Source organism: Mauremys mutica, chromosome 1 (assembly GCF_020497125.1).
Source record: "Mauremys mutica isolate MM-2020 ecotype Southern chromosome 1, ASM2049712v1, whole genome shotgun sequence".
In the NCBI taxonomy this organism is placed as follows: Eukaryota; Metazoa; Chordata; order Testudines; family Geoemydidae; genus Mauremys; species Mauremys mutica.
In genome coordinates, this window is record NC_059072.1 from 26,099,400 (window position 1) to 26,115,567 (window position 16,168).

The 16,168-nt window shown below is 38.6% G+C and overlaps 1 protein-coding gene across 1 annotated transcript in view; it reads right to left on the reverse strand.

The window, feature by feature from the left end:
• RELN (reelin) overlaps nucleotides 1-16,168 on the reverse strand; it is a 473,567-nt gene that overhangs the window by 37,725 nt on the left and 419,674 nt on the right. Inside the window, exons 44-49 of the mRNA XM_045031243.1 lie at nucleotides 14,018-14,276; nucleotides 11,105-11,354; nucleotides 8,905-9,073; nucleotides 4,674-4,814; nucleotides 3,574-3,751; nucleotides 999-1,192 (exon numbers count right to left, since the gene is read on the reverse strand). Coding sequence (XP_044887178.1) covers nucleotides 999-1,192; nucleotides 3,574-3,751; nucleotides 4,674-4,814; nucleotides 8,905-9,073; nucleotides 11,105-11,354; nucleotides 14,018-14,276 — 1,191 coding nt within the window. The remainder of the gene's footprint in view (nucleotides 1-998; nucleotides 1,193-3,573; nucleotides 3,752-4,673; nucleotides 4,815-8,904; nucleotides 9,074-11,104; nucleotides 11,355-14,017; nucleotides 14,277-16,168) is intronic.

The following is a 16,168-nucleotide window of genomic DNA, read 5'->3' on the forward strand; positions in this document are numbered from 1 at the left end:
CAAGTCCATCCTATTTGCCCTAGGGTGCAAAGGGGTGGAATCTAACCCTAGCTCTCCCCGTTGAAGATTTCCTCACTGTAGGAGACTCCTCAATGGACCCAGAGCCTTTAAGACTCGTTCTTATTTCATTGTCCCAGCAGCATGTGGCACAGGTGGTGTATTATGAGTGGAGAGGGACAGGGAGGAAGAGTAGCCAGAGTATGGTGTGTACTGGGTATGCTTAAGTGGACAGTCCCTTTAGGGAACACTGCCAGTGATGCAGGTTTAGTGTAGCCCCATGGCTGCTCTAACTTGTTCCAGAGCCAGGCAGAGAATCAGGGAGTCATAACCATTTCAAGAAATTATATGCTGAAATGGAATCAAGATATTAATTTGATGTTAACGTTAATCAAGATGTTTATTTTCAAAGCTGGAGACACTGATCATATAACAATGTTTTATTGCAATTACCTTATTTCCTTTATAGCAAATGACTAATGCAGACATGGGTTAAAATGGCATTGATTCCTTGTAGTATTAGGAAGTAATTCATTAGTGCACAGAGGGCCAGTCCATCACTTAAGTCCCACTTCAGCATTAAAATAAGACTTAAATATAGCAGAGACCTTCTGTTTAGACAACAGATCTCCTTTGTGCTTTAGCAAATCAGAAATCAGAAGATAAATAAATGTATGTTAAAAATAGTATAGACTTTTATAAATCAAATTCTTCTGACTAGCTATAGTTTTACTTTAACATTTACTGGTGAATAATGGTCAACCATGCACCAGTGTAACTGGCTGTCACACACTCGATCTTAATAAATGGATGGTATACTGCTCTAATGTTTGAAGCCCAATCCTGCCAACACTTACACACATGCTTATCTGTAAGCACACAAGTTAATCAGGTACATAAATGTTTGCAAGATTATTTACCCACAGCAATATTAGCAATCGGGGCAGATTCTTTATGAAAAATCCAAAAGAACGAATTAGTAGAAGTATATATTTACAAACCCGGGTTTGCTGAACTGGTCATAGAAAATTTCCATTAAGAGGTTCCAAGTAATGCCACCATTCACAGAGTATTCCAGGAGAACTCCTTGGTTCCGATTGTTAGGAGTTATCAGACATCCATACATGAAATAAAACTGGATGAATTCTGCATTAGTCAAGTTTAAATCCACTGTCACTAATAAACGGCTGCATCCCTAAAAAAAAAGAAAAGAAAACATATTTTTGTTGGTGTGGCTGTTCAGTTAAGATAATTCCCTGGCTGTGATACTTTCAATGAATATATTCCTGAAACATACATTTAATTATTTCATTACTCAGTTGTTTTATGGGAATTAAGTGGTATTTTAAAAGGCCAATCCTCTTAATGGGAAGGCTTCATAACACTGAGCCAAAATAATTACAGAATCAGAGGATCATAGAAATGTAATACTGGAAGGGACCTTTACAGGACATCCACTCCCCTGCACAGAGGTAGGACTAAGGCCTTGGCTACACTGCAGGGGAAATTCGATTTAAGCTATGCAATTTGAGTGACGTGAATAGAGTAACTCAAATCGACCTAGCTTAGATCTACTTAGATCTACTTACTGCGGGGTCCACACTATGCGATGTCGACTCCCCCCACCCTTCTCGATCCAGTCAAGTACAGGAGTTGACGGAAGAGTGATCTGCGGTCGATTTAGTGGGTGAAGACCCACTAAATTGACCATTGATGCATTGATCACTGTTCGTTGATCCCCCCGGTAAGTGTAGACAAGCCCCAAATATTATCTAGACCATCTCTGACAGTTGTTTGTCTAGCCTGTTCTAACCTGTGGATGAAGGTAATTTGTTCCAGTGCTTAATTACCCTTATAGTTACTGAGTTTTTCCTTATTTTAACCTAAATCTCCTTTGCTACAATTTAAGTCCAATACTTCTTGTCTTGTCCTCAGGGGATAAGTAGAACAATTTATCATCCTCCTCTTTATACCAGTATTTTATGTGCTTGAACACTGTTATCATGTCCCCTCTCAGTCTTCTCTTCTCCAGACTAAACAAATCCAATTTTTTCAATCTTCCCTCATAGGTCATGTTTTCCTGACCTTTAATCATTTTTGTTGCTCTCCTATGGACTTTCTCCAATTTGTCTCTCTTTTAAAATGTAAATTATTATTTACAATTTAATAATTTTGCCAGAGAAATGGAACATACCATATCCTTTTTTTTATCACCAGTGTCATATGTAAGATTTTTTTTAACTTGTGAAGGAGATCTAACTTTATGTACATACACACAGAGCAAAATTTTGCACCTGCAGCTTTGCATGTCTAACTAACTGAATTGCAGGCTGCAAAGGTTGTCAGATGCCATCTCTCTATTTACTTATGCCCACAACTGATTGTGGCTGAAGAATTTCAGGCAAGAAAATTAGAGATCAGTTTGAGACTCTTAGAAAATTAGGACCATTGCTCTTTTAAAACAAAAATGGTTTTGCTTTAGATCAGTAATTCTTAATTAGTTAATATTTGTCAAAGCTCTATGGACATGAAAAGGGCTAGACTACATACTGATAAATAGGCTAATTCTACCTTGTAAAAAGCTTTAAAATATTACGAGTCTACAATTCAATTTGAAGTCCCATGTAACATCACAATAATTAATGCTAAAACAGAATAATGAATGACCTGATCTGCAAACATAATTTCAATTAATTTCCATTTTGAAAGATGTGCACTGTGGATTTACTGTCACAAATTGCTATCTATATTTATATGTTTACAATATTCAGGATCCACTGTATCTTTCTTTTCTTAAATCTAGATTACAAAAATCCTTATCCCCATCTTTTCAACACTGGCTGGAATAAAACACTTCAACTAACACAAAAGTCAACGGTCTGGTGTGTGTAGACCCTCAGGAGACAGAACAATTTTAATAGATTATTTTTACACCTTCTCTAATACAAACTGTATTTTATGAATGACTCAGGCTGCCCAGTGCATTCATGTGGTGTCAACTAACTCTTAATGGGAAAAGGCAGTGAAAAGTTACTGCTTTCTGTTTTTAGAAAATAATATAGGTCTGAGACTCAGTTCTAAATATACATTAAATAGCCCCCAAAACAAGTATGTTTAGACTTTTTAAAAGCAATATTAATATGTACATGCAACCTAGGTAGTAGCAGCACCAGACCCTGTACAAATTATTCTTGCCAGAAGTACAAATAATCTGTATGAGCAGGCCATTGGTGAATGAGTGGATATAAACACTTCAATACCATGAACTGTGCCTTGGTCTATAGGCTCAATTCTGGAGCCCCCCTCTACGGATTGTTTCAGAGAGCCTGCACATTGACCTCTTCTTGGGTACTGGAGATGGGATGAGCTGAAAGAGATGTATCCAGTTCTCCGTAGTGTTTCAGGCAGGCACCAGTGCAGAGTCTGCCAGACCTTGACCCCCATCAAGGAAGTAAATATATGTTTACTTGACATGAGGGGACATGATTTATTTCTAATACCTTTTTTAGGTTACTTATTTATTCAGTTTTCTAAATTAATCACATCGAAGAGTTAACCACAGAGTTAAACACCAACCCCGCTGAAATGAAGAGCCATTCCAGATGCCACAGCTCCACAGACTGTGCTCAGTTTCCCTCCATTTACTGTTAACCAGTTCTGATTAGATGGAGCTCGATTGAAGTTGTCTTTAAGTTGTGTTGGAAGGGATGCCTCTGGCTCATCACAGTAGAGCCCACCCCAGTGTTCATCACAGCTGCAAAGACAACAAACACAGAGTAAACTCATTTGGAAACGTTTTCTACACCAAGACTTAAAATCATTTTATTCCAGCCCAGGGGAGCAAGAGGCCATTTGTCTCACCTACAAGCACATGCTTGGAGGAGTCGCCCTGCTGTCTCTTTCTGAAGCTGTTACTGTTTAACAGGATATGTTAATTGTGTAAAGACCTGCATGCGCACGGTTTTAATTCAAGCTGATAATACACCACGTACATATGACATGTCTAACACCGAGCTTTATCATTAAAAGAAATGGTATTTTGGTAGACAAATCTAATCAAGATAGCATGCCAACCCTAAGCAAATAAGTTTAACCATCTTTTGGCGCTAGAACTGTATATGGATGGGAAGCAGCAGCAGCAGACAGCACATCTCTCGGCCTGCACTGCTTCCTGCAGCCCTCATTGTCCTGGAGCAGCAAACTGCAGCTTGTGGGAGCCGCGATCAGCCAAACCTGTGGACGTGTCAGGTAAACAAACTGGCCCGGCCCGGCAGGGTGTTTACTCTGGCGGGCCGCATGCCAAAGGTTGCCAATCCCTGACCTAGAGGATAGAACAGCTTGTACACTGCCTTTGGGCACCAGGGGGAAGGATTAGCACCATCTCTGTCTAAATTCTCCAAACCACATTGTCATCAGCATGGGCATGTATCTCTAAGGAAAATCTGGCCCACAGGAAGTCAGAGGGGATTCACTCACACACTCCAACATGCCCACCTATCCCTCCTCTTAGAATTTTATTTCCCAAGTGATGCTGGTGCCTCTCTCTGTTTCAAAGAAGAAATTCTGCTTTTATTTCAAAATAATACCTCTTCCAAGCAATTTCCTTGAAATCACACACTAAAATGGGAATGAAAAATCTACAGCCCTACCTACCAGAGGGAAACAGCTATACTTACACACAGTTCCCTTGTGTGCAGCTCCCATGGCCACTGCACATATCTATACAGCCATCCCCAATGTAGACATTGTCTATAGCCCATGTTTGCTGCTTGTCAAATGGAGCGGGCTGGTGCCAGCGGAAACGAGTTGCTTGAGACCTTTGAGAAAGAAAAAAAAATTCAAAGGTAACTCTTCCAGCTGTGCTAAACCCTATTTTGATTAAAAGGAAATACGACTGTGTATGTTCACCCCAAACTTGACCATATTTAGAAAGATGATTTATTTACTAACTGAACAAACAAGGGCTGGCTCAAGTGAATTACCGAGCCACTTAATAGGGCCCTCTGCTTGTAAGGCCAAATGTTCACTATGTAGCTTCTCTTCCCACCCTTGCAAAGCTGCTCTGCTGTGCCTGGAGGACAAAGGGAGTTAGTCCCAAGGAAACAATGAGATGATACAGCTCATCATAATGAGCAATGGTCTCATGACACCCGCTGTCTAATCACTGTCAAGTTTTTGTGTGCATTACAGCAGAGGGGAGATTTAAGGAGGGGTCTGAAGGAGAATAATGAGGAGGATGTTTACAGGGAGCTCGTCCCATGCATAAGGGGCAGCATGACATAAAGTATGAAGATGCTTGTTGAAAATTTTTAAAATGGGCAATCAAGATTGGCATCATTAGTGGAATAAAGGTGGGGTTCAACGTATCAAGAGCATCTTAGAGACAAAAGGTACAGCAGGGATAGCCCACAAAGGTCCTTAAAAATAAAGACAAGTAGTTTGAGTTTAATTCAGTACAGAAGGGGGAGAAAATGGAGGTATGACATGGCCGAAGGGATACGCAAAGAATTTCACACTGAAACTGTAGCCAGTTCCTGGCGGAGTGGGGTCCTGTATGCTGTAGGTTTAGCAGCATTGTCTGAACTGTCCAAACCAAAATGCCAAATACAAACAATCTTGACTTTGAGAGAAGTCTGGATCTAGATCCATATCAAGAGGAAAATTGTGGTCCCACTGAAGGCAATGAGAGTTTTGCCATTGACCTTAATGGGACTAGGATTTCATCCTTAGTTAGGCAGAGCCTGCTTGAAAGTAATCTGAACACAATGTGCATGCTAAAAAATAGACATTTTTTGTGACTTCTCATCAGTGTAGTTTCCAAACTGATTTAGTATATGTTTTGCTGTACTTCGGCAGTAGATGGCAGCATCAAACTACATGTTGCTTTACTCTGAGCACAAAAATAAACCACCTATTAACAAGTAACAGAAGAAGGTTTGTGCAGAAGAAAAATAACTCTTTTTTGGCTGGGTCAGTGATTGATATCAGTTTTATCTTAACTTTTAAAAGAAAATAATTAAACATTTTACTGGAAACTGGTATTGATAATTTCCCAGTTCAAAAATTAAATAAATTTAGTTTCAGAGTTTCTGAATTCACCAATATCAGTCTGGAGATTGTAGAGGATGAGCTCAATGTGGCGTTATCAAGGTCTCATGAATCATAATCAATATACTCTTGAAATCATCCACAATTCCAGAAAATTAAGTCTATTCTGTTTCCAATCTACAGTTCTGTCTGATATTCATTAAATCTAAGATAAAGGCTGTTTTATTTCCCTACTCTTCCATTTTTAGGTATAATCCCTTATCTATGAAGAAATGCATTGTTTACACATGCAAGGAAATGTTTTATTTTTCTGAATCTCTACTATTTTAAACTTCTTTATATTAGTTATTTAATAGCTTGTTGTAATATATGTGGTGGGACTGGAAAGGAATTAGATAATCCAAAACAATAGTTACTCTCTCATGAGTAAACTCATAACATTCAGAGGCTTTAACTACTGCGATGATCTCTAATTTAGACCCAACATGGGCTTTCTCAGAGAAACCTCACAGATTAGCTCACCCATGTAGAATGTTTGAGTTTCTTCTTCTTTTTTTTAATCATGAAGAAGATCTTGTGAAAAAAAACACAAACCCTGAGTCTCAGGTTTGGTGACTTCTATGACTTTTTATGGAATCTAGCAAATGAATGGTTCTCCTGGGAGAACCTTTATATTCTGATTTACATTTTAAAATCAAATCTGAGACATAAGAAATAACTATTCACAGTCTCATCTAGGCCACAAGTTACGTAGCACTCTGGAGTACATAAATCCCAGAAGGCCACATATGAATACTGTGCTCTAGGCCAAATTATTGGATAGACTGACTGGCAAGTTACATAAAATGCCCACAAAAATGAGCTATTAAACCACTGGGAGGAGCAAAGCAGCGCAAAGAACAGAGTGCCTTGTAAATGAGATGCCTCACCCTCCTAGCGGTAATAGTTCCTATTCTAAATCCCAGACCCCCTTCCTGCTGGGATCCTAGGGCTGTATTAACCCTTCTCTCACCCAACCCTTGTCTTAAATAATAAAGATAACTTTGTGGTATGTGATTGTGGTGGGAGGTCTCCTACTGTAGCATACGGCAAGAGGCAAAGCTATTGGTCTAAGCGGAGCAATGGTAGCTGTGGGGTCAGTCAAAGAGAGTCTGACTTAATCCTAGGGTTCTTGGAGGTTCTTTTCAGATCCAGATTAAATTGGGTTGGAATGTTCATGGAACCCATTATCTTGATTCAACCCCAGAGAACCCCTTTCTCAAAAAAAAAAAAAAGTGTGAACTTTAAACATTTAACAATGTTGCCAATTGATTACGCAAAATATATATGTAAAGCAATAGAAAAGGTTTGCCAGACTAGATGAGGCCAACAGACAGTGAGATATACAAATAATACTGCCTTATGAATATACTTAAAGAGACTGGATGCCTCAGTTGGTTAATAATAGGACGTGGAGTTTTTCAGTAGTTTGCTAGTTCTAATCCAGGTTAGGGTAATAGAAAGTGATGTAATTGCTAGTAAACAGAGGTCCATGTGACAGAAACCACACCTGGCACTATGGCAATCTTCACAGCAATCTTATCAGACACAGTAAAAATGAAATAAAATCAGAGTCTAAACTACTCTCTTGCCCCTAGCTGGGCCTTTCACGTCTAAGTTGAGGTATGTTGGCAGGGCATTATGGGGAAACTTATTCTGACACTGCCCTGCTGTACCTTTTCTGTGAACAGATAGAGAACTTCAGTCTCTAGCATTGTCAGCACAGAACATCTTCTTTCACACACGAAATTCAACCCAAAAGTGAAAACAAGTGTTTTTTTTTTTAAAGAATGTACTAAAAGGAAGTAAAGGTGATAATGGGACTTTTTGAAAACAATGAATAATATGTGAAAGCAGAATCATATGTGACAAGTACAACAGAAAAACAAGAAGCATCAAAATATTACTTAAAAATATAAATTTGCAGCCAATAACAGCAAGTACAGGAAGCAGGTGGGGATTTAGACAATAGAATTAACCAACCTCCTCCAAAACCACTGCTGGTAGCATAGAGCTATGGAATGTAGTGACGGTAACCATAACATTGCAATTCTCATCAAAGTCCAAACTGAGAGAGGCGCTTCTTAAATCATAGATATATTTCATCTACTAAAGACCACATTATGCCTAGCTGTCCGCTGGGTGCACTAAGGGGCTAAAGTAGCCTCCTCCCCTCTTGCTGGGGATAGGAATTTGCTGTGCTTTCCAGAGCATAGGAATTACTTCAGTCTAGCACCTTTTGGGGCACAAGACACCCCAGAGAGGATGGGGAGAAGTCAGGGCCAGGGCTCCACCTCACCCTCAACACTGAGCAGTGGAAGTGTCTGGGCCTGCAGGGGATTGGGGTGGGGGACGGGAAGAGTAGTGCAATACACACCAAAGGGATGTCACCAAGGGCATGTTCCCATGAGGGGCAAAGGACAGAGTGATTCTGCCTATTGCTGCATATCTGCGTATTGCTCTCTCTTTCTCAAATTGGACCTCTGCCATGCTCGCACTACAGGGACAAATGGATGGATACCGCAGAGAGGAGAGATGTGTGAGAGTCAATTGTCTTTTGTCTGCTCCCATCAATCCTGGCTATTTAAAATATGCTAAGCAGGAAACCTAACCTCCTCATTTCTAAATAACTGGTAAATGCACTTAGTAATTCTCTACTTCTTACTCAGAGCATAATGGCATTTTCATTTGCTCATCTGTATAACTACTATACACACAATCAGCTCAAAAACGGCAATACATTTTAGTTCAAGATTGTATTACATTAGGTCTTGTCAGATATTTGTGCACTAAGATTTTCTCTATTCAGTATGTAGCTACCTAGTATAATGAGGCAGGGGCAAAGTAATCCTGGTCCATTTGTTGAATGTGTCTGATACCAGAATCCTTTGGAGATGGTACTTGTTGCATTCTACGTTACTAGGCAGGCAGTCTTGCAGTATTGGGTGCCATGTCAATCCGAGATTCACTGAATATTCCAGCTCAATAGCTAAAAATTGAAAGATAATAAATTAGTTAATACAGAAACTTGTATGCTTAAGTGAATATGTTGTACCAAACTGGTGACAACAGAAGACTTCATTGTTGTCCCTATATTTATCTTGACAACTCAGAAGTTTACAGTTGCAACAGGGGACGTTTCCAGATTCTCTGACACCAAAAACACAGGCTTGCTCTTGAGCTAAAGAGGAACCTCTATTAGCTGGTAGCATTACAGGACCTATGACACACAGTTGAGCAGTTCTGATTCTACCCAGTAGAAGGCAAAAGAGCATCTCTACACTAGTCACTTCATTAGAATATCTTACATGAAACTCTTTTCAACTGAGTTTTTCACCTAGTGATGTTGTTTTCAGTTATATATTTCATTATCTAGCCATATCAAATCGACAAATACATTCAAATACAGCAAAAATCAGCAATTAAACTTATTTTAAGCTTATTGCTTATAAACTTTCATAATAAAAATAATGGGTAATCAAACTGGATAAAAACTTCAATTTATTTCCTCATACTGGCTGCAAAAAAGTTTAAGTAACAATAAGCACAGACCATAGACTTTAAATAAATGTTCCAGCTGCCAGGCATTCTGGCTGTATGGAACACTGAGTGATTGGTGGTTACAGTTACATTAGTGATAATTTTGCTTATCTTTTTTGATTCTGCTACTCTTAATAATCCTGAATAACCCTCAATCACACAATCAGTCCCACTCAATGTCTGAGCTCAGAACTGAGCATTATATAAATAAAAGGATAAGTTGCCACAAGTAGTTTTTAACATTAATTTTTCATCAAAATGAAGTCCTTCCTCTATCAGGACTAGAAGCACATAATTAGCTAGTGTCCTGCCTAACTGGATATTCAATTAAATAATGTTACGGGCAAAACAATAAAACAAAGGAAATTATTACCTGGCAAGAAATAACTAATCTGTCAAAACACTCTTACTCTTAATGGGGATGACCTAAGGGATGCTGTAGTGGCTTTAACACCACATGGAACAAAATTATTATGCATGGGGCAGTAGCTAATTTCCAGGTTTGGATATCTTGATTACTTCCATAAGTTTCAGAATAACAAAATCAGCTAATCTACTTTAGGGATTTACTGGAAACCCAATTTCCATTTTTATGCACAATCCCAAAGGAATTGCCAGAAGCTCAATGAAATTATATATATTACATTAAAAAAATGAAATTAAAAGAATGTTATGTAGGTTGCAAAGTCAAACACACAAAAGTTATGAAATGCCAGTATTTAATTCTTTGTTGTGCATACGCATTATGACACAGGTTTTAATTATGTAGTTACGCTATTTTTTCCATAGGAGCCATACCTCATTCACTGCATGGAATTATACAGGTATGAAACCTCTAAAACATGTTCAGGATTTCATGTAAATGATGATAATAAAAAACCCTTTGTGCCTGATTATGATCTAATTTGCATCAGGTTTATATCACTGTATTCCTGATTTACATTGGTGCAAGTGAGATCAGAATTATGACGTTGTTCTCTGCATTTGCACTAAGCACATCATTTTTAAGCATTGTCTATTGTGCAATTGTGGAGGATGTGAAGCTATGAAACAAGAAAATTATGCTGGAAACATCAAGCTACTTGGCATTAGACATGTATTATCTAGAGTTGAGAGCGATGTAACCACAAGGAATGGATGTGCTGAACTATTAGACTGCACCTACATTTGGGATTTATTAACCTGTCTAAATGAATTAAACTGAAACTTGAATTCTTATAAACTACATCTTAAATGCTTGTAAAGCACACAAGGAAAAAACTCAGTGCATACAATCATGCACATTCCAAACCTTTTGGGTTGTCTCAGCCTCCAGACACCAACAATAAATGCTAAAATTGCAATTTCCTTACAGAAAACTATTTTCCCTGTTTTGTTTCTGTACTTTAGTATAGTAGACAGCTGAAACAGAAAATAAGTAGCAATACTTTCCTATATAAAAGGAAAACAGAAAGTATATGATTTATGAAGAAGACCTCACCATAACAGGAGTCAGTGACAGAGCAGGATGCTGCAAAGTCTATTTGTATGAAAGAGTCCTCATTAACCACAATATCAGTGGTTACAACATAACGGGTGCTAGCTTTCTCGATGAAAACCAGTGCATTCCCAGTAGAACCACAGACTGGCATCTTTGTTCCACCTGGATGGAGAAGCCACTTCCTGCTATCCAGTGTGGTAAAATCATCTTCTATTACAGTGTTACCAGAAATATTTCCACCAATAAGAATCTGAAACATGAAAATAGGGGTTTGTTTACTTTATGTAAAGAAAATATAAAGTTCAGAAGTTTTTACAGACTCATAGGAATTTCATAGAATCCTAGAGCTGGAACATAAGAACAGCCATACTGGGTCAGACCAAACGTCCATCTAGCTCAGTATCCTGTCTTCTGATAGTGGACAATGTCAGATGCTTCAGAGAGAGTGAACAGAACAGACAATCATTGAGTGAACCATCCCTGTCATCCACTTTCAGATTCTGCCAATCAGAGGCTAGGGACACCTAGGTCAGTGGATCTCAATGAAGGGTCCGGGGCCCCCTTGGGGACTGTGGGTAGGCTTCAGGGGGGCCACCAAGCAGGGGCAGCATTAGACTTGCTGGGGCCCAGGTTAGAAAGCAGAAGCCCCACTGCATGGGGCTGAAGTCCAGGGCCCTGAGCCCCGCCACCTGGGGCTGAAGCCAAAGCCTGAGCAATGTAGCTTTGGTATGGGGACCCAAGCATGTTGGGGGCCCTCAGAAAGAAAAAGGTTGAGAACCTCTGACCTAGAGAATAGGGTTGCATCCCTGACCCTCTGGCTAATAGCCATTAATAGACGTATCTTCCAGGAAATTATCTAATTCTTTTTTGACCCCAGTTATAGTTTTGGCTTTCACAACATCCCATGGCAAAGCGTTCCACAGGTTGACTGTATGTTGTGTGAAGAAGTATTTCCTTTTGTTTGTTTTAGACCTGCTCCCTATTAATTTCCATGGGTGACCCCTGGTTCTTGTGTTATGGGAAGGAGTAAATAACACTTCCTTATTTACTTTCTCCACACCAGTTATGATTTTATAGATCTCTATCATCTCTCATCCAAGCTGAAAAGTCCCAGTCTTTTTAATCTCACCTTGCATGGAAGCTGTTCCATACCTTTAATCATTTTTTTTGTCCTTCTTTGTACCTTTTCAAATTCTAATATATTTTTTTAGAGATGGTGCAACCAGAACTGCACGCAGTATTCAAGATATGGGTCTACCATGGATTTGTATAGTGGCATTATGATATTTTCTGTCTTATTATCTATCTGTTTCCTAATGGTTCCTAACTTTGCTGCAGCACATTTAGCAGATGTTTTCAGAGAACTATCCACAATGACTCCAAGATCTCTTTCTTGAGTGGTAACAGCTGATTTAGAACCCATCATTTTGTATGTATAGCTGGGATTATGTTTTCCAATGTACATTACTTTGCATTGGTCAACTCTGAATTTCATCTGCCATTTTGTTGCCCAGTCACCTAGTTTTGTGAGATCCCTTTGTACCTCTTCGCAGTCTGCTTTGGATTTAACTATCTTGATAGTCTAGTCCATGCTCTGCTAGTATAGGATTATTCCATATTCCCCAGTGCTTGATTTTACCTGAATTTTCCAAAAAGGGATCAAAATTTACATTGTACAGACAGGTTATGAGAAAAGGGAGTAACTCAAAGGAGTCCATGTTGGAAAAGTACCCATGCAAAAGGAGGAGAGGAAAAAAATAAATGCAGACATAGGGCTTGATCTTGTAAACACTTGCACACATGGGTAACTATATTCACATGAATAGTCCACTGAACTACTGACTCATGAAGTAAAATTACTCACATGCATAAGTATCTGCAGGGTCATGTCCACAGCAATCATTTTCTTGTTGACTGTTTAAGTGCAGTACAACTTTATGCATTTTGATTGGAATTCTGACTCTGCTGAAGTCATTGGGAATTTTGTCATTGATTTCAGTAGGGTCAGGATTTCACCGTTGGTTTCCAGTCAGCATGAAATTCATTATTTATCTTTTTTTCTGAATTCAGTTCAAAATTGTGTGTTCTGACAATGGTTAAATAATTGTGAGGACCTAGGAATTAATAGTTGTTCTCTCCTTTAAACGAAGGAAAGGAAAGAAGTTTTGCAATATTGATATTTGACAAGGCTGAAAATTCAGTATCTGGGAATTTCAGAGATGGCCTGAGCTAACAATTATAAAAAATGTACACAAATATTTTACAATATTGGCCCCAAACAATGCAATAACATCACTGTTAGACATAGAGCCGGAGTCTCCTCCACTTACACTTGTTTTACATGACTGTGACACCAGTGACTTTAGGAGAGTTACTCCAGATTTATACCAATGTTCATGTAAAGAATATTTTTGATAACTAGCGTAGAATAATGTATAGAGGGAAACCCCAATCCTGAATACTCCCAAACTTTCAATATGCTCAAAATTGGAAGACGGATCCAGATCTAAGTTTTGCAAGTAGCTCATCTCTTTATGTGCCAAACCAAACTTCATACCTGCATCTCTTGATTTTCTGAGTTTCCCAGGTTAGATCCAGATATGTATTTTCCACATTAAGCCCATCTCTAATCTTCACCTGTTTTTTTTTACAAATTGACATTATCCATATGTCAAAGCCCTATCTAACTCTGATATGGATATCCTCAGCCAACACAAGAGCTGCATATTAGAAACAAAAGAGCTCTTACATATTAAGTTTGATCAACAATTTTGCTGTATTTCTGTCTTTCGGAAATATCATCCTAAAGATTTTCTAGGTACAGCTGGTAAAGGAACAGATATAAAACACAGTGGAAATATTAAGATTGATGGCAATGTGAGGTAATACTGTAAAGCACAAAAGATTAATTACCTGATCAATTACCCATGGGCTGTAAAAATGCCCATTCTCAGATGGTTGCCACCAGCGGAGACGAGTGGAGCTGGAACGGGCCTTCAAGGGAATTTCCAGAGCAATATATCGGCCTACATTGCTTGAATTGCTGAAGAGGAATTCCTGCAGCAGGCTCCATGTGAGGCCCCCATTGAGTGAATACTGCAAAAGCACAGGTTGGCTTCTGGGGTCTGGAACCCCCTTACCGCATCCCAGTCTCATGAAGAACTGCACAAATCTAACATCGGTAACAATTACTGTAAAACATTTCTTCACAAAAAACTCTGTATAATCAGTTAAGGACTAGAGGGAACTCAGCACTCGTCCAATCAGTTTTGGTTTTTATTGCAGGGGATAATATTTAACAAATATTCTAATTACGGAGACAGTGTCTGTACATACAAAAATATCTGCCAGCTCCTCCATAAAGCAAATGGTCACATTTTTTGTTTCTTTTCTAGTATTCTTGGTAGAAGGAAGACTCCACTTTAGGAGAGATCTAGTGTCTCCCTCTCCACAGGTCATAGAGACTAAAGCAGACAGTAGTGGTGGTGATACGTTTGATTTGTGTGTGGAGAGGTGCTAGGAATATGGAGTTAAACAAAGCTATTTATGTATCCTTCAAACATTTCTGTGCAAAACTGATATTTTTGCAAATATCAGCAAATTTGACCCGGAGTGAAATTTTACCCTTTCAGCCTGTTGGCATGGAGTTTAATGGTCAAAATAGCAACCCATGGCCCTAGGGAGAGAGCATGATTTTTTTTTATGCATTTGCTCTAGGGCAAAAATTCACCAAGTCTTGTTACTTTGACAAAAAGAGAGAAAAACTGGCAATGAAAACAAAGAATGTATAACTTCCGAGCTGATGAAAAAAGGGATGTTTTTGTCCATTTAGTCAGATATGAAAATTTAGTCTAAAAGTCACACTGCTTTAAATATACTGGGGGAAATCCTTGTCCCTTTGAAGTCAAAAGCAAAACTCCCATTGACCTCAATGGGCACAGTATTTCAAGCACCTTCTAATGGCCTGTATGAAATTTGTATGAAGTTAGGGAATCCTTCCTTTTGAGGTACCACAGCGATGTTTGAACAGGTACATCAACTCCATGTAGTACACAAAGAATTGTTGAGGACTGATTCAGTTATGATCCTATAATATTTTATATTAATTAATCCACACCATCATGCTCCATCTCTTACTGTTTTGTTTAGTAGAGTTTCAGGTTTTTTGGTACCCACGTAAAATGAGATATATGCACATGAACTTTTTTAGCATATGGAATTTAACTTCTGGAGATAGGATACTGAGCTACATGGATTGTTGATTTGATCTGGTATGGCAATTTCTACAGTTCCTAACTGCTGTGTATCGTAGGCTAGCACAGCCAGAATTACCAGTCTATTTTTTTCAGAGAATCTCTCATGAGAAAGTACATGACTTTTAGCATGGTTACTGACCCCACTGCTCCTACATTTACACTCGTTATTCCTTTTATAAGCTCTATTGGAGATTCCCAATCTCAGAGGGCAAAATTAATGCCTGACTTAAGTGGACACAGAACCTAATGACTTCAATGGGACTTGGCTCAGTTATATCAGGGATGAATTTGGTCCAGAGTTTAGCAGGAGGCCTATGAAGCTAACCTGGAAATTAATTAACTACAATAATAGTGGAATGCTAGAGAATAGTCATCCAAAATGACTTTGCAGTCTATACTGTTGTTTTATCCACAGAAGAGAAGAAAAGATAGTTATTTGCTGACTTTTCCAACTGCAGACACAAGGAATTAAATATGAGGTCCTGTTTTTTCTTTCCATTTTTGTTAGCATGGCATTCATTTATCTTCAGTCTTTGAGAAAATTGGGATTTTACATAGAACACCTTGAGGTCAATGTATGCAAATCCTGCTACAGCTTACCACAGAGAAGAGATAAATGACAATGCTTTGAACACAAGAGAGAAGGAAAACACATTGTGGATTAGTCTAATGGAGCATCATACAAGGACTCTTGTATCTTTTGTGAAATAGTGTTGTTAATTTTAGAACAACCTACAAAATCAAATTACTGAAAAAGTACTGATGTCTTCGGCTACCAAGCTGTAAAACCCCATTTGTCTTGCTTTGA